The sequence below is a fragment of the Neolamprologus brichardi genome, chromosome 10, assembly GCF_056152115.1.
Source record: "Neolamprologus brichardi isolate AB-2024 chromosome 10, ASM5615211v1, whole genome shotgun sequence".
In the NCBI taxonomy this organism is placed as follows: domain Eukaryota; kingdom Metazoa; phylum Chordata; class Actinopteri; order Cichliformes; family Cichlidae; genus Neolamprologus; species Neolamprologus brichardi.
This window is the reverse complement of record NC_142113.1, coordinates 17,918,155-17,941,556: the sequence shown is the minus strand read 5'-3', so window position 1 is coordinate 17,941,556 and position 23,402 is coordinate 17,918,155. Positions and strand designations below refer to the sequence as shown.

At 41.9% G+C, this 23,402-nt stretch overlaps 1 protein-coding gene across 1 annotated transcript in view; it reads right to left on the bottom strand.

The window, feature by feature from the left end:
* Window positions 1-23,402, bottom strand: part of dchs1b (dachsous cadherin-related 1b) — an 83,859-nt gene that overhangs the window by 4,034 nt on the left and 56,423 nt on the right. Inside the window, exons 5-28 of the mRNA XM_087847326.1 lie at window positions 19,249-19,437; window positions 17,234-17,465; window positions 16,872-17,108; window positions 15,248-16,309; window positions 14,846-15,033; window positions 14,527-14,623; window positions 14,266-14,423; window positions 11,641-12,081; window positions 11,025-11,320; window positions 10,818-10,933; window positions 6,623-6,862; window positions 4,944-5,069; window positions 4,616-4,825; window positions 3,844-4,100; window positions 3,546-3,752; window positions 3,061-3,457; window positions 2,830-2,943; window positions 2,491-2,702; window positions 2,210-2,361; window positions 1,907-2,037; window positions 1,454-1,740; window positions 811-952; window positions 531-702; window positions 35-444 (exon numbers count right to left, since the gene is read on the bottom strand). Coding sequence (XP_087703452.1) covers window positions 35-444; window positions 531-702; window positions 811-952; window positions 1,454-1,740; window positions 1,907-2,037; window positions 2,210-2,361; window positions 2,491-2,702; window positions 2,830-2,943; window positions 3,061-3,457; window positions 3,546-3,752; window positions 3,844-4,100; window positions 4,616-4,825; window positions 4,944-5,069; window positions 6,623-6,862; window positions 10,818-10,933; window positions 11,025-11,320; window positions 11,641-12,081; window positions 14,266-14,423; window positions 14,527-14,623; window positions 14,846-15,033; window positions 15,248-16,309; window positions 16,872-17,108; window positions 17,234-17,465; window positions 19,249-19,437 — 6,073 coding nt within the window. The remainder of the gene's footprint in view (window positions 1-34; window positions 445-530; window positions 703-810; window positions 953-1,453; window positions 1,741-1,906; window positions 2,038-2,209; window positions 2,362-2,490; window positions 2,703-2,829; window positions 2,944-3,060; window positions 3,458-3,545; window positions 3,753-3,843; window positions 4,101-4,615; window positions 4,826-4,943; window positions 5,070-6,622; window positions 6,863-10,817; window positions 10,934-11,024; window positions 11,321-11,640; window positions 12,082-14,265; window positions 14,424-14,526; window positions 14,624-14,845; window positions 15,034-15,247; window positions 16,310-16,871; window positions 17,109-17,233; window positions 17,466-19,248; window positions 19,438-23,402) is intronic.

The window sequence follows — 23,402 nt, the reverse complement described above, 5'->3', positions numbered from 1 at the left end:
TTACAGGTGACTGGATGAAAGAAGGAACACCCACCTGTAGCAGTCAGTCGTATGATCTCAGTCCCAGCGGTAGCACCCTCAATCAGTGACACGGTGTATTCTGCTCTGGTGAACGCTGGAGGATTATCATTCACATCACCGATCGTTATCACCGCAGCAACACTAGAGCTCCTCTGTGGCACGCCGCGGTCTGACACTACCACAGTGAGGTTGTACAGTGACTTGGTTTCAAAGTCAACTCCCTCGGCCAACAGCAGAGTCCCAACCGTCTGAAAGCCCCGTCCCTCCAGGAAGCGCACGCTGCTTTCGATCTGGAATGCGTTTCCTTCGTTCCCGCTGGCAATGGCAAAGTCGAAGCCGCAGTTTTCTCGAGAGAGGTCGCTGTCGAAGGCTTCAAAAGTGAGAACTGTCGACCCTGGGATCGTGTCTTCAGAAACCGTGGCCCTGCAAACCAACCAAAGAGTATTATGTGAAGGCGGCTGTTCGGGTTGCACCTCAATATGTCCAAATTCTAATGAGCACAGACTGACCTGTACTCCGACTGGTGAAACACAGGAGCATTGTCGTTGACGTCGGATATTTGAACTTGGACTGTAGTAAGAGAGGAGAGCGGGGGCAGGCCTCTGTCGCGAGCTTCAATGACGATGCTGACTGATGGGCGCTCGGGGTCAAACTCAACTCTGTGATTGATGAACAGAGTTCCTGAAATCCGAAGGAAATGAGATGAACTTACTCATTGTGCCAAAAGTGTTATTAAAAATGAGTGCAGGGAAATAAAATAGAGCAGGAAGCAGCCAAGCTTATCTTTACCATTGCTCGGGTCAATGTAGAAACCCTCCTTGGTTGACGACATCACTTTATAGGTGATCCTGCCGTTCTCGCCGGAGTCCCTGTCAGTCGCTGTTACTGTGATAACTGCACTTCCTGGTGGTGTGTGCTCAGGAAGAGTAACCTAAGAGAAAAAGAGACATTAATTCTAACATTTGGATACAGGAAACAAACGCCCCAGCATTGGATCATATAAACCTATAACTCACTGTGTGGAGGGCAACAGGCACTGCCTTCACAGAGGGGAAAACACTTTTTATAATGTAGTTCCTTTATCCTGTGTGTGTTTTTCCTTATATTGAGGTCATTTCCTGAGACAGAGTAGTATATTTTTTACAGGCTCATCTCCACAATGGTCCCCAAGTTAATATTAGGCAGTTAAATTTTTATCACACCCACTGTGTGCAAGTTAGAAGTGTACAAATGTGTATTCAATGTGTTTCAAGCCCACGAGTGCATTTAATGTTGTCTACTAGAAATAAACTGTTTCTGAAAATAAATCACTTTGTTTTAAGATCTTATAATTTGTGAATACCTCAGACAAAAACACATTCAAGCAACTTTCTCTTTAGGTGCCTGTATGGATTGTTAGAAAATACCTGAGTCTGAGCAGTGGGTACCATACCTGATAAAGATCATGTGTAAATGCTGGTGCATTGTCATTAATATCTTCCACCAAAATTGTAATGTTGGCCTCAGTTTGGTGCTGGCTGTCAGTGGCTCTGACAGTCAGGGTGTACCACGTCTTCTCCTCAAAGTCCAGAGGGGCAGTGAGTGACACGCCTCCACTATAGCGGTGAATCCCAAACTTGCCTAGTGCTGTTGGGTCTAGCTGTAAAGAGTAGGAGAGGGCAGGACTGGAATCGACGTCGTTGCCCGTCACGAGAGTGATTTCAGTGCCTATCAAAGTATCTAACAGAGAAAGAAAGTGGAAATGAACTTATTAGTTGCATTCAAACACACCACATATATTGCACAGGCATGATTTGTTTGATGATGATCCTTACTGTTTGTAAATGTCAGCACTGGGTGTTAACCAGAAACTCCAACAATACCTTTTAAATTAAGCAAAACTTACTCTCTGGGATGCGGATTTCCTGGTGCATGGGAATAGTGGGACTGTTGTCATTCTGGTCAACAATAATGACCGTCAGTGTGGCTGAACCTGCGAGCCGTGGACTTCCTCTGTCAGTTGCTGTAACTACCAGCCTGTGGGTGAGAAGAGAAGGTGATAATCCAAACTGTCCTCTGTTATTACATTTTGGTGCTACATGAATAGAAATGAATTTAACTGAATTGAAAATTATGTGAATATTCTGTTTCAGACTGATCACATTTTGGTTACAAAAGCAAGAAAGTAAGTAAAAGTTGAACTTCTTACTTGGTTTGAGTAAAGATCTCACGGTCCATGATGGCTGCTGTGGTAATGCTTCCTGTCACAGGATCAATCTTGAAGAGGCCACTCATGCTTGATGACTGGATGGAGTAGGTCACCTGACCATTTTGGCCCTGATCCACATCCTCAGCAACAACCTGGAAAGAGAGGACAGAAAGGGAAACAAAGAGGAGGAAATTTATTTGTAGCCTTTGTAGAACTCCAATAGACCAAATATCTCTGTAACTCTGTATTATTATTATTATTATTTTAACATTTGTGAGCACCTGTATGATTGGCATTTCATATCCTTGCGCTTCCTTCATGTAGGCCACATAATTCTGCAGCTGGAAGCGAGGAAGGTTGTCATTGACATCCTGCAGGATCAAGTTGAAAGCCATGTAAGATGTAGAGGACACAGTTTCAGCCTTCACAACAAGACGGAGTCTTGGGGTGTCTTCAAAGTCTAGTTCATTGGAGGTCCGCACCCTTATTTCACCTGTGGAACAAACAGTAGGACGATTTGATTAAAAAATGAAGATCACAATATCCTCATACTAATTAAACATCTTGATAACACATTGCATGAGACATACTTTAAGAAACACTTAAAGGGTGAGGGTTACCTGTCGAAGTGCTGATACTGAAGGCTTGCTTTCTGTTCCCACTGAAGAGGCTATAGCTGATACCGTTACGAGAACCATCCGGGTACTGAGCTTGAGCCTGAGCCACAGTGGTGCCTGAATTTTTTCAGTGGAGCAGAGAAAAAAAAATTGTGTTTGTAATTGTTTTAAAAAATGATACAGGAGAATAAAAACCTGGTGCACTACTTGCTATTTCTGATAACACTGCCCAACCTTTTGCTGCGTTCTCCTGTATGCTGACATCTCTAGCATTCCTCGAGAAACGAATTCCGCTGTATTCCACCTCCTTCACATAAATGATCACAACACCCTGTGTCGACTGAGCTGGGCTGCCTTGGTCCATGGCCTCCACTATCAGGGTCCTTTGTGCTTGGGTGAGGTCCGCCAGTCGCTCAGTGGCCTGTATCTCCCCAGTTAGGGAGTTGATACTGAAGCCTTTCACTGGGGTGGCGAAACGGTAAAACACAGAACCATTTGCTCCAAAGTCCTTGTCCTCTGCCTTCATCGTAGCTAAAACCCGCTGGGAACGCCTGTTGGACACTTCAATGACCAGTGGATCTTGGATGAAGAAGGGGGTGTTGTCGTTGACATCCAGGACAGTTACCGTCACCTGTAAGGAAGACGTCATGTCTGAAATCAGATTTCAGATCAAAAATTCAAGCCCAATAAACACCTGAAACAGCTAACATCTCATTTACCTGAGCAGACGAGTTCCTAGGTGCAGCTGGTGAAAGGTCAACAGCAAAAACCTGGAAGCTGTATGACGCCAGTTTTTCGCGATCCAGAGGGGCTGACGTGGTGATGCGACCATTGTGCTCATCTACACTGAATGCACCATGCGCCTCTTGACTGAGGAAATACAGAACCTTCCCATTTAGGTCTTCATCAGCATCGGTGGCTGAAACCTAGATACATACAAAAAAAAGTTAGATTATTAACAACTTTTTTTCAAGTATTTCCAGTTTTTGAATATATTTATTTCCATTTTGATCCCACCTCAAGAACCTGTGCTCCCTCTGTAGCATCCTCTGAAATTTCCACCGAGTAGCTACTTTTGCTGAAGACGGGGTTGTTGTCATTGACGTCCAGCACGTTGACCTCCACTGCGACAGTAGCACTGAGAGCAGGGCTGCCTCGGTCTGTGGCCACCACCTCCAGAGTGTACTTTGCATGCGTCTCCCTGTCGAGCCCGCGAGACGTCGACAGGGCTCCTGTGCTGGCGTGGAGTTGAAAATCTCCATCAGGGTCCCCAGCTAGAAGAAGTGGATAGAAAAACCCCCCAAAAAAACCAACCTGAATTCAATGCTGAAAGATGGAGAGGAATGGAGACATCTGTGCCAGCTCTGCACTTAGTCCAGATTTTCTCTCTAGAGAGGTAGTAGTGCTTTTGATAAGACTATATCAGGAGCAAACATTTGGCCACTCTGTGCAGGTTTTATTTGAGATATGGGGGAAACAAGGTCTAGTAAAACACAATAGGGTCAATTAGTCTAAAATCTCTATACAACCTATCTCCAAGTCAGGACTAAACTCTTACAATAGAGTAGGTACAATATCAGCAAAAATGGGTCCAGGAGTCAATTTTAGTAACACATTAAAATCTCTAAATTCAAACTTTATGATTTTCTGGCCTCTAAAAAACACAACAAAAATGACAAAAATGTAATGTTTCTCCCAGTAAACAGCAATTACAGCAATTGTGGTGGCCTAAATCACTCTTTAAAATCTAATAAAATACTTGGATTGGACACACAATGCAGTTTCTCACCAGCAATTCTGTACTCCAGCTCTCCACCAGGACCTGAGTCAGGGTCTGTGGCCTTGAGGATGCAAAGCTCTACAGGAGCCTGGTTCTCTGGCACTTCAAGTCCATAAAACGGCTTTGCAAAGATTGGAGCGTTGTCATTCACGTCCTGCACCTCCACTCGGACTACAGTCTTGGCAAAGTTAGGAGGGAGGCCTCCATCCCTGGCATATACTAATATGAGACAGAAATAAAAGAGATGTTAGAGTGAGTAAAGCAAGTTTGAGCTGATGTATGCTTAAACGAACACATTAAGTAAAGCATTTAAATAAACTCGTAAGGGATTTAATACCTGTAAGAGTGTAGTGATCCTGTAGCTCTGTGTCCAGTTCCTTTGTGGTGGTGATGGCTCCTGTCACAGGGTTGATTATAAAGCCTTCCTCTGATACTCCTCCGTATGTTATTTGTCCATTAGAACCTTCATGAAAAAAACAAGACGCAAATAGAAATAAAGGCACAAAATGGATTTGGCTACATTAAATGTAATAAGGCAGTAATTTCAAAGAATTACAGCTGCAAGTGCCGGTGCCGTAAACTTATAAGGCTCTGGATGAAGATTGTGACCACACATTATCGTTAGCATCTGCATGTGATTGATTTAAAAAGATTTGGTTTCTCAAAACCATTTATGTGTGTGGTTCAGTTCTATGGTTTTGGGGGCTGATCGGCTTCCTTCTTACTCATTAAACCAGCACTGAAACTTGGAACCTTCTTTTCCTTCCATATCGTGACTTTCTTGGCATTATTGCTTTGGCCAAAAATAACAACTGTCTTCAATTTGTACAATTTGCTCTTCCTGAACTAAACGAGATCTTACTTTTTAAAGACGTTTTTGTCAAAGGAGCCATGTATTAGCAATCGGAAAATGGCTCATTTTTAGGACACATTTTATTTAATTTTAAAATACAATCCAAGCTGCAGCTGCACAGGTATCAAGCTAGTAGCTTACATAACACTCTGTCATATGTTAGTCACTGGGAGCCTTTGTTCCCATAGGTGGTCCCCTCAAATTCGCACCTCAAAGTTTAGAGTAGTTCATTTCAATACAAGCTCACTTAACATAAACACAGAGCACTTAAAAAAAAAGGTATAAAGATACGATACTCATGAAATATAAAGAAGAAGAAAATGATGAATTTCAGTGAATGTCTTTGTTTAGCAAGTTACTACTTCATGATTTTAGTTAGTGTTTAGTGTTTTAAAACATGATGATATAATAACTCGTATTTTACACAGTGTATATATTCTGTCATTAGAAATAGGTTTGTTGTTGTTATTGAGGTTTATATCAGTAAGGAAGCTGGATAAATACAAACTGATAACTTATGGAGAAGTGTCGAGATTAAAGAAAACCAATCAGAATAGATGGAGCAATATTGGGTGAATTTTACCTTATTTTTGTAAAGTATTTCTTTCTTTCTTTTTTTTACTAATTGATTTCTTTTTACTTTTACTAAATAAAACAAACTTTTTGCAGCTAATGCTTATGTTGGCTTATTTTAACATTCCTACTAGTCTAGTTCACTTAAAACATTAAACAGCAGTGAGAAAAATGTCACCCATCAGTCATGTGACTGAGATAAAGTGGTCTTGTCAAGTCATGATTGGTCTATCTTAGTCTCTTGCTCTCCAACTCAAGCACTTCTCCCACCTCTCAGCTCAGCAGTCATGACTGAGATTAAGCTGAGTCTCTTAAACTCTCATTTATTTGTTATAGGTTCATATGTTCTGTCTCAATTATTTAAAAGAAAATTCACTTTCATTATAACCTCATATATCCTGCTAGTGTTCACTTGCCATGTTTTTAGATGTCTAGCAAGTTGAGTGGACAAATTGAAGACATAAATTGCAGATATATTCTGCAGCAAACAGAACATATTTCTGCACATCCTCCCTGCCCTTTAAGCTCACTTCTTCTTATTGACTGCACATACTCTAAACTTAAAACTGTAATAAAACATTTAAACCAACCTTGGTCCCGGTCAGTGGCCGTTACTGTCAACACTGAGGCTCCTGGTCCTTGGTTTTCCATCACCTGTGCCTCGAACTCTGCCCGCAGGAACACTGGAGCCTCGTCATTCACGTCAATCACCTGCACGCACAGCACCTGAGAGGTGGAAAGCTGCGGTATTCCATGATCTTCTGCTACAATAGTGAGATTGAAGATTTCTTGCTCTTCACGGTCTAGGGATTTAAGGATGGAGAGAGAGCCTAGGAGGGAAAGAGAAGAATAATCAGAGAGTGCTGCATAACAGCTTTCGAAAACTTTCCCCCAAATACTTAAATTGAAACAGATACTCTACAACAGATTTTTTTTTTTGGCCTTTTTCTGTGTTTCTTGCTGTTTTTGTGTCTAAGTGTGTGTTTGGAGTATTTTTGTGAACGTGCAATTTTCTGTACCTGTGATTTTCTGTACCTTTTACGCCCAAAGGACTTGTAAAAGCAAAAACCTTCACAGCTTTGCTTTATGAGATTTTCCACTGAAAGCCCAGAAAGTACAGCTACTTCATACCAGCTATTCAATTCTGGCACTTTGAACATGCATTGAAATGTGTATCTACTTATTATCACTTAACGTGTATGATTACTGTAAACACTGTAAAACAGGCACACAGGTAAACACACGCTTCTGTTTGAGCTGCAATCCCAAATCAACTCATGGCCTTGCCTTAGGTCAATATGCTTTTTTTTAATGCAACACGATCATATGTTTGCATTTAAGTCTGCAAGCCATTAACCGAAATGTGTATATGGGTATTTTATGTAAATCATACCAGTTTACACAGCGTCTGTGATTCAGACTCTTACCTAGATGTCACAAACCAGTCATCACCCTGACGTTCAAGGCAAAGTAAGAGGCCATATGAAGTGTTTGTGTGTGTGTGTGTGTGTGTGTGTGTGTGTGTGTGTGTGTGTGTGTGTGTGTGTGCTTTTCTCAGGAGTCTACAAGCTTAGCCGGCATGCAGAAGCCTGAGAGACGTGTGTAATTTATAAATGTTACAGCTTGCCAAACATACACTGTGTGTAGAACTTTTTGTGAGGCTGAGGCTCTGATGTTTCTGTGAGGTCTCACTAGCTGCCCTGTTTTAGTTAAAAGAAAACAGATGCAAACCATCTAGCGAACTATTGCATTACACACTCGAGCCTATTTTGCTTTACTGATATAGTATCAACCATATGATAAAGGCGGTGTTACCCTTTATCATCAAATGCCATATTAAATTTAAGAAAATGTGCATTAAAGAAAATGCAGTGCTGTACAAAAGCCCTCATTTCTTTATATTTTGTTAGGAAAATGTGAAACAGGTGCAGCAATTTATTGAAACGTGTTGCCACACACAGAAACATATTATATAAGTAGGGCAAAAACAGTATATAAGGCAAAACTGTGTTTTCAACAGTTTTTATAGCTCTAACAAACTTGAAAGTTAATATTTGGTCTGACCACCTTTATTCTTCAACATAGCCTGAATTCACTTGGGCAAGCCTTCTTATAATTTCTTCAGTTAGTCTTGAATATTAGGCTTATTATCAGGCTTTAGAAAACACTAGTTTGATCAACTGAAGGGTCAGATGCAGGTCCTGTGTCAACTTTTTGTTGGATTTTTTCATATTGCTTTAAGACATGACTTTCATGTATTGTTCATATTCTATAACTAATTTTACAGGCCTGCCACATCTTTTTTATTTTATTCTTTAGGTTTTCACTGCACAGCATGGAAAGATATGGCAAGTTTTCAGCTAATAGCTCTTCGGGAGTCACATTGTTGTTGCAAAAATCTGATTTTATGTCTGTTGAAGTGTGTTATCTTTGGCATTTTTTGTAGATTCGACTAAAGAAATGGGGAAAAATATGTGTTATGTGACAGGCTGCTGGTAACAAAGCGCCTTAAGTTGTCTCATATGCTTAGACAAAAAACTACTTCAATCATGAGTTAGGTGCCTTTTGTGTGTTTGAATGATTCATAGGTCAGAGTTAAGTGTTTTAACAAAAACATTCCTTCGAAAATGCTCAGGCCCAAGACTTGGACTGAAAACGAGGGGGGAAAAAGCAGCCAGTGTCCAAAAATGAACTTTGAAAGACCCTCACAAACCCTGGAGAACTATTCCTCAACGCCACTTTAAAACGTTAGAAGAAAGTGGTGCTTCTTGGAAGCAAAATATAAAAAAATCAGGGGTGGCTCAAAAGTTTTGCAAAGTACTGTATACAGAATATTTAATCCACAGCGCATAAATCACCCAAGTATCCATTTATCCAAGCATATTACTTAAATCAGACCTTCTCAAAGCGTGGGGCGCTTTGAGAAGGGGGGAAAAAAACAAAACGCTTGGACACTGCTAGCACGGGCGCCTACAGAAACGCAAAGCAGAAGATGAAGCATAGCTGAATATGTTTCCAAACCAACTTCATTCTAAGCCAAAGACTAGAAAATATGGTGAAGCATATCTTCCCTTTGGCTTCACCTGCACGAGTGCCGAGGTAGGTCTCCACTGCAGAATTGGTTTTCCATTCATCCTACATTCGTGATTTTTAGTTCACAAACACTTGTTGTAATGAATAACTACTCCTGACATTTTGGAGATATACATACTATACTATACTTTATACAGTAACGTTACAGTGGGATACGAATATTATCAAGCTGATCCTGCCACAATTTGTTCCCCCGGTTCAAATCACAGACAAACAGTATCCCACAGTTGTTTATGTTTTTGAACCCCTTTTGCACAGAAAGGCATTTTTTGAAAAATGTATTGATAGCAATGTTGAATATTATTACACAGGAAAAAAAACAACTACACATAAAATAATCACATTGTGATGCCTCTGCCTTTCTGAATGGAGGGACATTAACTGCGTGTGTATGTAAGCGTGTAAAACCTGCAGATAGTCAGATTAACAGTATTTTGTCTCGATCTGTCATTCTGCAATTCATCTCATGTAAACAATAACGTGGCGCACAGCGTGACGTGAAGAAAGGCACATACCTTTGACGTTGCGTGACGAACTCTGTATTCCTCGTCCACACGTAAACGCAAAAAAGGAGCTTTAAAAAAATCTCAGTTTTCGGTGATTCGAAACGTCGTTTACGTGGACGAAACAGCTGCGTTTTCAAAAATACCCGTGTAGGTGTGGACGTAGCATAAAAGAGTTAGTAGTTTATTTTCTTACTACCTGTAATTTATTGCAGATTACTTGTATTTGCTTAATTGTTTACTAAATGTTTGAGGTGTGAAATAAACCACAATGGAGCAAAATATGGATGTGTGTGGTTGGAGGATGTGTGCGTGCGTGTGCGTGCGTGCAACATTTTTCTTGTAAAACAAAGGGGGGCCCAGCAAAAAAAGTTTGGGAACCACTGACTTAAATGATGCCCTAAATAGTCAGATATAGAACTTTATAGGCAATCAATAAAATGTAAATTGTAGTTCATAAAATAAAGTAATTGAAAATTAGAACAGCTTGCAGAGCAGATATATCACTTATAAGCAATAATAAATCTAGTGATACCCTTCACATTAGCCAGGGGGTTTGGTGCATGTCCTCACAATACATGCTAATGTGTCACTACAGCTATTAATAACCAAAAGCCTAACACCAACACGCCTGAGCAACAAACCAGAAGTGAAATCCCTCCCTGTTAAGGAGCCAGACACCGTAATGGCGTAAAGACTTTCTTCCATCTGGAAGCTACATTAAGTGTCTGTGTCGTAGTTGTTAATCTCATCCCAGAAAGCGCTGAGCACGCCCACACCACCACGCTCCAACAATGAAGAGATCACATATGAAGAAAAAAAATATCAAGAGCTATCCACATCTCGAGCCCAAATAAAGATTGGTTCCCATGAACAAATCCATCAAGAAAAGGACACCAAGTATGATTCCAAAGAAATATTACACAGCAGCACTTCAGTGTCTAATTATGATTTTCTGGAAAGTTTTGTTCATCCAGGCGGCTTCCATCAATCATTAAATCCCAAAGAAAAAGGCCACAGGCTAGTCCTGCTGTGTTAGATCACTTAAAGCACAAGAAACTATGTGGTGAATTTTACTCGTTTTTTGATGGAGTGTAAATTGGATAGTCGTGGAAAGTTCCCTACGTCTTGAGATATCGATTTCACATTACAGTATTTTCAAATGGTACGTCCCACCCTCAAAGCTCACCGGTGTCAGGGTTCAGGATGAAGCGACCAGCGCTGTTGCCCGCCTGAATTCTGTACGATACTCTGCCATTTTCTCCTTCGTCTGAATCTCGAGCCATGACGTACAAAATCACAAACCTGTCAACGAAGACACAAACCAAACATCATCACGGAAATGCACTTGAGGATTCCAAAGATATTTTATTACCGGCACTGCCGTGACACTCACCCTACAGGCTGGTCCTCCATGACGCTGACCGCAGATGGAGAGCTGAAGACCGGCGCGTTGTCGTTTTCGTCTGTCACGAACACTCGGGCGGTGACCGAACTCCAGCGTCTCTGAGAGATATCCACTGCCTGGTCTGTGGCTCGCACCACAAGGTAAAGGGACGGTGTGGACTCACGGTCTAACTTCTGCCCCAGGGTGAGGACTCCGCTTGAGGGGTCAAGGATGAGGAAGTCAGGAGTTTCAGGCCAGAAGTGCTCGATGGAATAGCGCAGCTCACTGTTGGGTCCACTGCCATCCTATAAAACAAAAAGAAAGAATGGATAAATTAGACAGGAAGTGGATAGATTATTCTCCTTCTACTTTTCTTCTGCAGGAAATTTAACAGCAACAACAATGATAATGAATTGATCATTAAATTAATAAAATACTTTATTAGGATAAAACGATCAATTTGAAGATGTCAGTTCTGTTAACAGATAACAGAATAACTGATATTTTAGGATTAAACAATGACAAAAAACAGTGAATACAAAGCTGAAAACAACATGAATAACAACACAACTCAGATTAACTGTGCTTTATTGAAAGCATATTGATCCCATACACTCTTTCCTACCTGATCCACAGCTTGGAAGGTGTATATGGAAGCCCCTGGTTCGATGTTCTCGTGGATCACAATGGTAACGGGGTCTTCAGTGAACTGAGGCGCATGGTCATTGCTGTCCTGCACGTTGATATCTAGTTTCACCAGGTGGCTGCTGGGAAATGCCTGAGAGAAGTCCGACACCTCGATGTTCAGGGTGTATCTTGAGCCCTTCTCATAGTCCAGCTCCCGGACCACGTACACATCGCCCTTTAAGTGGTCCACCATAAAGGTCCCATCGCGATCTGTCCCTCCCACGACCAGGTAGGTCACCTGGCCTTCATATAGAGCAGATTCATGCTGATCAGGTGGACGGAGTGAACCAATGACAGAGCCCGGAGCTGCCCCTTCGACTGTGTTCAGGGTCATAGAGAGAACGTTGGGCTTGGGGCTGGACCTGGAAGAGCTGAGAACCTAAAGAAAAGGAAACTAGGGTCAAACAAACATTTCCTGAGTATTTGTGGTAAAGTCTTTCCAATAATAATTGTGATTTAGATTGCAGTGTAATTCATCCTTGGATCTGTCCCAAAACAGACTGAAACAACACTTCTCAGTAACAAAAAGGAGGAAAGTGGCAAGAAGCTGTATACGTGTGTTAAAGGATCTGATTTCTTTTGATATTCTGCAGACAATGCATCTATATGGCTCTCACCCCAACTCATCCCTATACATAGCCTTGGGCTGTAGTCTGTTTCTGTTTTGTTGTTAATGCTATAATAACCTTCACAGGCACTCTCACTGTGCATGAAGGCATTACGTGTAATCCTTCCAGTAAATATCTTGAGACTGCCGCATTCTGGCTTCAACTTGAGAGTCAGGCTTTGTGACCTGTGACAAAATAATGAAGGGTGTGATAGTAGGGAAAACTGTAAGTGTTCCAGTTCAAATAATTCAGAGCAATAAGCAACCTCCACATATGCTACAGGCTGCTCCGATGGGAAACAAATACGAGCCAGAGGGCCTTTGACACTTTGAACCACCTCAGGGTTCAACACTGTTCTGGGACGGATCAAAGAGCTCTGAGGAAATATAAGCAGATTTTCTGGTTTCATCATCAAGAAATACACACACGGGCACACACACTCCTTTGTCCTCAATACCTATAGCGATTAGTGGAGGTTTTTCCTCCATTAATTGGACTCAAACTAAAACTAAAAGTGGAGGGACATGATGTGGTTAAGTCTGACCACTTTTTGCACGTATTTGCAGGTGAAATGCACTACTATCCACACATTATCAAGGTCCATTTGTTACTACCTCACCCCCACTCACTCACAACTTGACCCATGAGACCTTTACTAACAACCTTTTAACTCTTACTCGTAAGAGTTAAATTCTTGGGGACTTTCCATCAGTTTTTAGAACTGAAAAAGCCTCTATCCTCTATCCTTGAAGCCTCCGGTTTCTATAACTGAAGTGCCTATAGGAGTACATCACTACTTTTGATCACTTTTTATTAAAAAACAAAACAACAACAAAAAAAAAAAAACAGCAGTAGAAGCAGAAGTATGTTGCAGCTTTTCCTCCGTGCTTCATTGTAGTGCCGACACAAACAATAACTGATTGCACTGAAATTCTGGGCTCAAGCTCCAAATGGATGACTACAGCTGGTGAAAGTCTGTTTTTTAAGTAATTTGCTTAAATGCACTTCCTCAGATCACATAATTTAATGAGCTGGCAGCACTAACAAATGTGCTGCACTGCACTACTTATACTTTTTTGCCTCATTTGCCTTTTCTCTGTACAGGCTAACTATCATGTGTACTGTAGTACATGTGGTGTACAACGGTATCCGTGTGTCTGATTTTACGCGCAGCTAAGGGAAATGTTATCTCAAAATCATTAACTGGAAACGTTACCTCATGCAAGTGTTTGAACGTGTCATTACAGCGAGCGTGTCTCTGTGCGTGCATGTATCACTGCTTGCTACTGTACTGCGGTGTATTCCCTTTCTCTCTGTGTGATTTGATGCAGCTGGCTTTCATCAGATCTCATCTGGGAGCATTTGATTCCAAGGTGCCTGTTTCCCCTCTGTCTAATCTCAGAGCCGCACAAGCAGTGCACAGGCGAAATCTAAGGCAAGCACTCCCATCGTAATTAGCATCCTTTTCCTTTCTGAAACCACATCGCACAAAAACACTGAGCTCCTAAGCTTTTTTTTTCCTGCAGTTGAATTCCTGATATTGTATGTTGATATGGAGGACTGACCCTCCACCAGAAAGTTCACAGTATTAGCTCAGTCTTTCGCACCATGGGTTCTAGTTACCCCTCTAACCTTTGGATCAGGAAACACCCACTAGATTGGATAGAGCTCTTTGTTTATAAAGGCACAGGTTCAGTTTCTCTCTTTCTCATATTTACCTCTTTTCCAAATTCCTTTGACAGTCAAACTGCTCACTGTTTTCCTCAGATTGAGGAAATTACAGCTTGTGTTACAGAAAGAAACACAGAAGGACTGAGGTGAAGCACAGATGTTTAGGTTCGCTCACCAGACTTTGTGTCCAATCAGGAGACGTCACAGAATATTTTGGAAATTCAGTGCATATGAAGATGTTTGGCAGCTGGATGAGGATATGAAAATGTGCAGATTGTGTTTACTTGTATTCGTAGCTGGCAGGTGGAGCTGAGTGTCGGCGTGCCGTGGTCGGCAGCAGTCACAGTGAAGGCGTACTCGGCTCGCTCTGTCAATCTCAGAGGGGAAGCGCTTCTAAGCTCACCGGTGGTTGGATTGATGGAGAAACGCTCTGCTCTGGAGCCTGAAGTAAACGAAACAAACATTATCGATGTATGTTATGTGGATGCCGTGGCAGGTGGAAAAATCTGTAAATTTATGGCTATAAGACGAATTATGAGGCTCACCTGATAATGAGTAATAGATGGTGCCATTCTCTCCCTCGTCTGGATCTTTAGCTGCCAGCGTCCCTATGACTGTTCCTGATGGAAGCCCCTCAGTCACCTGCAAAGAAGTATTGTTACTCACCGGGAATGAACGCAACTGCAGATCCATTAAATCCTCACTTTTAGGGTAATTTGCTACGATACCACCTCTCTGTGGGTTTACGTCACACCCCACTAATAAAACCCCAGCATGCATAGAAGAAAATTTGATTCACTCATAGATAAAATTTATCCCCCAAAGCTGCTTGCTGATATAACTAATCTCCCCCTCCCTTCTCACCTGAAGCACCAGCTCCCTGTCAGGCCTGGCATGAATGAAACTGGGGGCGTGGTCATTTTCATCCAGCACAGTGATATGTGCCGTCCCTGTTGCACTGCGAGGGGGCGTACCCCCGTCCTGTACAACCACAATAACCTGATAGCTGGACTGCTGCTCTCTGTCCAGTGCAAGGCGGGTGCTAATCTCACCTAAAGCAAAAAAAAAAGACACGAGGGAAGCCGTTGAGTAATTACCGTGTTAATTTAATTTAATTGAGAAAGAGCAAATCATCAACTCCTCAAGGGAAATTATGCTGGTATTATCACTGCTTATGAAGTAACTACATTTCATGCTGTGCAGCACAGTTAAAAAAAAGTGTACTATTATCCCTATTTGTGTTATGGTTACGGTGTTTATTGTTACCTGTTTGCGAGTTAATCTGAAAATGCCTGTCTGTGTGCAGCAGCCTGTAGGTGAGTCGAGCATTTAGTCCTGCGTCTCTGTCCGTTGCAGAAACCCTGCCGAAGCCCGTTCCCGCGTGCAGGTTTTCTCTGACAGCCAGAAACACCCTCTCCTGGCTCAGTCGAGGGGAGTTGTCGTTTTCATCCGTCACTGTTACCCGGACGGTCGCGCTGCCGGTTCTTCCTGCACCTCCTGGGCCCGAGGTGGCAAGAACAGTCAACAGGAACATGTCTTTGACTTCTCGGTCCAAAGAGCTCCGAACAAACAGCCAACCGCTATCTGGCATGATGCCAAAACCTGCGGCATCACCATCAGGTCTGAGGCGGTAGGAAATAGAGGAGGAAGATGATGAGGAGGAGGAGCTTCCACCATTTCCAGAAGCTTCTCTGTTAAGTGCACGGACCTGAAGGAAACGCGTGTTTAGAGGGGTGTTTTCACGTAGCTCCACGCGGTACGTAAGGGTATCAAAGTTTGGGCCTTGTGCGTCTTGTGCTTGGATGTGGACCACAAGGGTGAAGGTGGAGCTAAGTTGAGGCGCTCCACCATCCTTGGCAACCACCTGAAGGTCATAGCGAGGGACACTTTCATATGATAAACTCCCAATTAGACGTACCTCCCCACTGCCCCTGTCAACGCCAAATGTCCTCTGGCCACTGCTGCCTGCAGCCCCAGCAGAGACTAGATCGAAGCTGAGCTGACCGTTATGGCCGGAGTCTTTGTCGGTGGCCTGAATACGGTAGATAATCGTCCCCATTTTGGTGATCTCGGGTAAAAGAAGGGACTCTGATGAGGATGGCAGGAAGGTAGGGGCATTGTCGTTGATGTCTGCAATGGTTATGTGTACCCGGCTGATTCCATATGCCGGAGGAGAGCCAAATCGTGCCTGGATCTCCAGGTCAAGACTGGGGCAGGTCTCGTGGTCCAGAGGAAGGGCTGTGCGAATGGTACCAGAGGCGCTGTCCACTGTAAAGTAGCCATGAGGGTCTCCAGATGAAATCGAGTAGAAAATATCCTTAGAGCCACCTGATGGAAGACAGAAGATGTAAGGAAATAGTGAGAAATTATGCCACAATGGAAATTGTGGGATTTTCAAATTAAAATACAATAAAACAGAAAACAACTGAGGTTGAAATATTAAATGTTTACTAAGAAATAATAATATGAAGACCAAGAATCTGATTCACTGAGAGCCTTGTATACCACCACAGCCATCTGTCCACTACACCACTGATTATTCTGACTCAAAATTACATCCCAATTAAAATCCATCATTAACCGTGAGCGAAAATAGGATTGCGAGTAGAAAATAATCGCCAGTAAATTGTGCACCGTGAGGCGGATGTGATTTCTTAATGGAGTGTGTACAATTGTTGCTTGGTTATTTCTACAACTACTCGAGAGATAAGGCATCATGCTGCAGCCCATTAGTGCATTTTTGTCCTGGTACTTGTCAGGAAGATGAAAATGGGCAAGCCGCACAGAACTGCTTCTCACTAGGGAAGTATGCAAGTGTTAAAAGCAAGCCTGAAATAACCAAAGCAGACCCAGGAATCCAATAAAGCATGTGAGCGTACAAGGGCCTCACCTGTCTTGGCAGAAGCACGAACCACGCCCACTGCCGTCCCCCTGAGAACATCCTCCGACACGGTAAAGAAGTACTGTGCCTGTTCAAACACCGGAGACGCCACTGAGCCCCCCACGATGCTCACGTTCACTCTGGCATTTACCGGTGCTGTAAGACCGCCCCCATCCTCAGCCGATATGACCATGGAGATTACCGTGTTGGCTTTGCCATGGAGTGAGCGAGAGAGAGAGATCACACCTGCAAAAAATAGATACATACAGACAACAAGTTCATTTTTATGTGAGTCATTTTCACATGTCTTGGTTACGGTCGTAACATACATGATTGTGCTGCACATGTAATAATAATAAAACACTACACACCGGTGTCCTTATTAAGGGTAAAGAAACTAGATCCTCCTCCAGGTACAGTGCGGTAGGTTACTCTTCCGTTTTCTCCGACATCAGGGTCATTGGCTGCTACCTTGACGACAGACGTTCCTGGAGCACTATGGGTACTGAGACTGACCGTGTACAGGACTGGATAGAAGATGGGCCGGTTATCATTGATGTCCACCACCGTGACCCTCACACGGGCTACTGAACTTAGACCACCCTGTAAAGGAAATGCTTGATCTAGTTTATTTGAATACAGAAAACTCTAAAGTATCAGCAAGCTAAGCCACCTTACATGAGGAGGCACAAAGAAGAAAAGGACAGTGCTAGACTGGATCAGCAGGAGGAATACTGTATTGTGCTGTGTAATCTGCTTTTTTAACCTGCTTTGCTGCTATCAACAGCCCGACAGCTCTAAAAGTTTCTGAAAGTTATTTACTGTAGGTTATCAGGATTATCCACACATCAGTTGGTGACATCACAGAAGCTACATCCATGTTTTATGTGCTGTCTTTAGCAGAAACCACAACTCGAATGATATATCAGAGCTCTGCTGACTTGACTATTGACCCATAACTGGATGCTAAACCATAAGAAGAGCTAGTTAAGTTAAACCAACGTCTCCCTGCCTTCTAGCACAGTGTAACAAGGAAAACAGCATTGACTCTGTGTATTACCCCCCAGTGAAAAGTAACAATGCAGGGCTTTTAAAGGTATTAAACTATTAGAACAGTTTTATCTCCATGCTGTTGAATGCATTAGTCAATGAATAGAGTTTGCACTCATTACACTATCTCTTTTTATGAGACCATTAAAAACAGAAACAGCTGAGACAAGGGGCAGACGCGAGCTGAGTATTTGGAAATGAGCAGGTAACACTACAGGACCACGATGACTAACAATAACAAATTTACAACAATTCTCGCGTTTCTATTACCTTATGTAAGCTAACAATGATCAAGAGATTCAATGGTATATTACATGTACTATCGAAATAGGAGTTTCAATTCCTATTTAACTCAATCCTTTGGGAATAACTGATAGTTTAACCTTATCCCTCTTGGAGTTCCCTCTGATTGTTTTGCCCAGCTGCCGAGGAACTGGATAGTGTCCTCATTAAACACGTCCTGTCACTTTGATCAGATTTACTCGAGTGCAGCTTTAGACTTCTTTAATTTGCTTTAACCCTGTCACTTTGATCAGGAGAAATATTACATATGCAACAGGCAACGTGTTTTGTCATGAAGCAACTTCAATCAGCTGAAATATCCCTCATCTAGCTACAGAACTAATGCCGTGACTTTCGTTGAAGTTCGAGCCTTTGACTTTTTCCATCTCCATCAGAAGTCTATTTCAGTTACAAATAATTAGGCTTTGATTGCAAAAACATGCAAAGCATGAGGGATTACTTCAGCATTTAATGTGCATTTGCTTTGATTCAAAGAGGTAGCTGAAATGCTCCATATGTAACTGTGGCTGGTTAGCTTAGCTTAGCACGAGGAACACATAAAAGCACATTTTATTTTCTCTGAAAACAGGAATTTCCAACGGAATCTCTAAGGATCACTAATTAACACATATGTCGTTACACTTTTTCTCACATTTAACATGCAGTTCTCACATCAGGAATGTAATTCTCACCAGTCTTAATGCAGTTCTTAAAACACCTACTGCTTCTTCTTCTTCCATCTGCTCCCTTTAAAGGATTATCTACCTTTGTTTTAACCTATCCCTAAGTCTCACTGCCATCCTATAAACTGATGTGAACATTGCATGAAAGCAATCGAGAAAAACTGGGATCTATCCAAATATAAGAAATACATATTGCAGTTTTGCAGGATGGTGCTACTAGTTTTCCCACATTAAAATTTATCATCCTGTCTCCTGTCTCTTTGCAAGAAAGTAATGAAGCATATTCCTCAAATGTCACTTGATGTTTCAAGGAGTATTCTGGTAAGATCTCAACCTTGCAGAGCTTACAACGATTTTCTGTAGTTACTTACTCCATCTATTGCTGTGACAGTCAGGTCAAACTTGTCCAGTCCCTCATCCCGGTCCAGAGCTGTGCTGGTGCAAAGTTGGCCAGTCTCCTTGTTGATGGTAAACTGGGTTGGCAATGTGTTTCCAGAGCTTGAACCCAGGTTGTAGCTTATAGTACCAAAAGAACCACGGTCCTCATCTGTGGCCGATACCTGAGGGGAAAAGAGACCAATGTAAGACAGATGCTTCGCCAGTGCCAACTAGCCTAAGAGACACATAAGGATTTCAAAAACCATCACATCCAGCAGGTCCCACAATCTGCATGAAATAAATCCTACATGTGTCATGACAAATATATACGAGCTAAGGGCCTTTCTGTTATCACAATAATGTCCCATAACACAATCACCTCATAGGCCCATACATCTGCGCTTGTCCAAATATCACACACCATAGCACTACTTGTTATGATTTCCAGACTACTATAAAAACGAGCATCTGTGAGAGCAATTCTTCTTTTATATACCGCAGATTGTGGTATGTAAAAAAAATAGATCTCCCCAATGGTGTGTTTGAAAAGCTGGCAAAGGAAACCATGCATATAGAGGGGAAGAGAAGAGAAGAGAAGAGAAGAGAAGAGAAGAGAAGAGAAGAGAAGAGAAGAGAAGAGAAGAGAAGAGAATGTGGATGTTTATGGCTTCAAACAAGGCACTAATGGATGTGAAAAAGTCAAGTGGCACACGATGGCTTTCATATCACACTGAACTATGATTCAGACTGATACACACACACCACGACTTGAAAACCACTTAGATACACCTCAGAAAATTTCTCTATTTCTTTCCTCTAAACAGGTCTGCATGGCCCAACCTCAGACCCATTTGCTCATATTTACCTAACATCCTTTTTGTTTCACCACACAAACTGAAAGGCACCCACCACATAAATATACATTAACCCGTATGTGCTGACAAATTCTATTAAAACATTTATAATACCACAAAGATTTCCTCACAAAAAGGAAACGGCCTGTGTTCTCTGGGGTGCTGCTTCTGACTGAAGTTCTGCACGGCTCCATAACTTTGTTTGGTGGCATTTATGGTCCTTGTTAAAAGTAACATTGTTGCTCAGATGTCCAAGCCTTGAAGGTGAGCCAAGATCCAGGAGGCCTCACGACATCGCTCCCTCTCAGTAGTACAGTTGCTTCTCTTACGGTAAATCAACAACAGTAACGTACAACATCTGAAATCTTGGATTTAGGCTTTTATTTTTTTCTGACAAAGGAAGCTTGTCTAAGACACAGTATTATATAGAAAAAAAACAGCTTTTATTTTCAGACTTGGAGAATATTGGATAGTTTCTGTTTAAGAAACAAACAGTAATTTTATAAGAAAACATTTTAGAAGTTACAGCCCTGGCTAACAGCTGGTCTTACCACACTCAGTGCAGCCAGCAGATTTTTGGGCTAACACTTCCTGTTCTATTCACTGCCTACTGATGAGGACAAAAAGCTATAAGAAAAAGCTAAACCAGTGTCAGATAATAGCTCATAATTTCAAAACTTAATTATGGTGGCTGCTATCATTCTTTTGTCTCCACACAGATCCAAGCAAATCCAGAACCCAGACTACAAACAGAAAACACACAGATTATCAAACATGGCTACAATGACCAGTCAATATACATGGTAAATGGATTGGTATTTATATAGTGCCTTTCAACTCAATTGCAGCACTCAAAGCACTTTCTACTACAAGTCTATTTCACCAGGTCCCACACATTCATACGGTGCTTTTTATCTTCACCTAAGGACTTTTATCTAACACTCACACACACACAAAACTCAGGAGTTCAGTATCTTGCCCAAGGATACAGCAACACGTGGACAGGAGGATCAATCCACCAAACTTCTGACTGGTGAACAGCCTGCTCTCCCATCTGAGCCACCACCATCCACAGCCATCAATTACAAATTTCATCGTATAAACATTTCTGCATTTTTTCAGATATGTATGTTTTTGTGTTGCCACAGGATTTTCCCTCCCTGCTAGCTTCTGAAAAGTCATTTCAAATCATAAAATATGCAAGTAAAAGACACGTTCCTTATGTCTGTGCTTGTTATTTAATGATTTTGTCACACATCTGAATCTTGCATTCTGGCCCAGAACCCCACAGAGGACAGGACCACCGTAGCAGACATCCGGCTCGTCTTCCTTCCAACTCAGCAACACATGTCTTCATCATTACACTTACCTATTAGCTACAGATGAACACTACCACCTTGACTCATACTGTTTCTCCTATAGGAAATTAAGACATGGTAATATTAGTAGAGCTCATTTACAGTTGCTGCATTACCATGGCGAGACAGTCGTGGATTTGAGGGGTTATAATGTGCCTCTTTTTTTGGGCTGTGTTTACACCTAAGGGGGATTTAGATCATCGCTGGGACTTCCTATTGAGTACAATGTTGAGACTATGCTATCTTCAGGATCTAGGTTCATGTCTGAATGTTCATCATATCTTCCCAGCTGTCTGTGATGGATTAGCCACCTGTGGTCACAATATTTGGGCCATTGTCCATGTGCTTGTATATATGATGACCCCAATTTTTTCACTAATTATAATTAAACATCCATGACCGCCCACTTGGACATGTCACCTCTATATTTACCCAAAAGGTATGTCTCCATAAAGACAGGGCAGAGGATGTTCTACCATAAGTGGGGCAACACAGGAGGTGTAATTAAATTTGCTGGGCTTATAAGACACACATGGGTTACAGTATTGAAATACTCTTTTTTTTTTTTTAATGGACTTGGACTGGGAAAAAAAAACCTGCACAGGGAGTCTGGGAAGAAAAAGAAGAGCAGCACATTGATTCTCCACGCACTAAAATGTAAAAACCCAAACAGTATGGTATGGATTCTTCATGCTGGAAAAATATGCAAGACAAAAACACAAGACTGTGGTAGAAAATGGCTCAAAAGCTCACTTTCACATAAACCACGGGAGCTATAAAACAAAGACAAAATGATTTGTGCTTTCATGATGCTACAAACCGTATACAGTACAGTGGCTGTGTTGTTCAAAAGCCAAAGTGCGACATAAAAAAAATGCAGAGTTAAAACTTTAAGAATGGAGCACATGACAATATCTTTAAAGGAGATGTGTAGCATCAAATCAACAATCCTGAAAACATGAGCTTACAGGGTCATCTAAATCAGTCATTTCTTCCTCTGTCAATCCATCTGACAGTATGGCACCAGTGTTTAGTTTACACTGCACAGGCCGGCAGGATGGATGCCATAAGATATCAGAAATTCCCCCTCCAATTTGTTGCCGTAACCTACAGCTCTTATCTCGACTTACAAAAAAAGTAGCACAGGTTTAAAGCCAATAAGGTAATCTTGTAAACACACACACTCGACATGTCTTCATAAATCAAGGGGTCTGGTAGGCCAGAAAAGGGTTGCTGCCAGGGACGAATCGCTCCAACGAGGGAGCCTGCTCTGTGCTCCATGAACAGCCTGCTTCGCCTCTGCTTAACTTCTCCTTATCGTACCTCCTGGAGGTAAACATGTAGCTACATAGTAACACAAAAACAGACACCCGTCTGTACCTTTTAACATCTGAGTCTCTCTGTGGGTTTGTGCATATTTATAGTCAAGTTATTAGAGAATCTGTTTTGTAAACAAAAAGTCCAAAAAGATTCATTTCCTTGTCCTCGATATGACATGAAAGGACAATAATAGTGGTTTTGCAAGTTGATCTTTTACATTTTAGTGGAGCAAAGAGAAACTAATGGCTGCCTGGAAGGTGGTAAATGCCTGAACTGTGGTTCACTTTGGCAGTAATGCTAAGTATACACAATTTGCAGTTAATGGGCTAAATCTTGCAAAACCACTAATGTGGTTACTTTCTTTGGGAACGCTGATATCACACCTGATGTATGAAAAGGCAGAAATTTTTAGAGAAAAGATCGATAAAAATAAGCCAGGAATGTACTGATAGCAGCGGGTTAAGATAACACAAATCAGCCATTAGTACGAGGAACCTCATACCAGGGCTCCGTGTGCAATAAAGCCATTTGGATGGAAATATTCAACTGAGTAAAAAAAGCAGGCAACATGGCTAAAATGTCATTTTATTGTAACTAACCTCTAGATCTTGTATG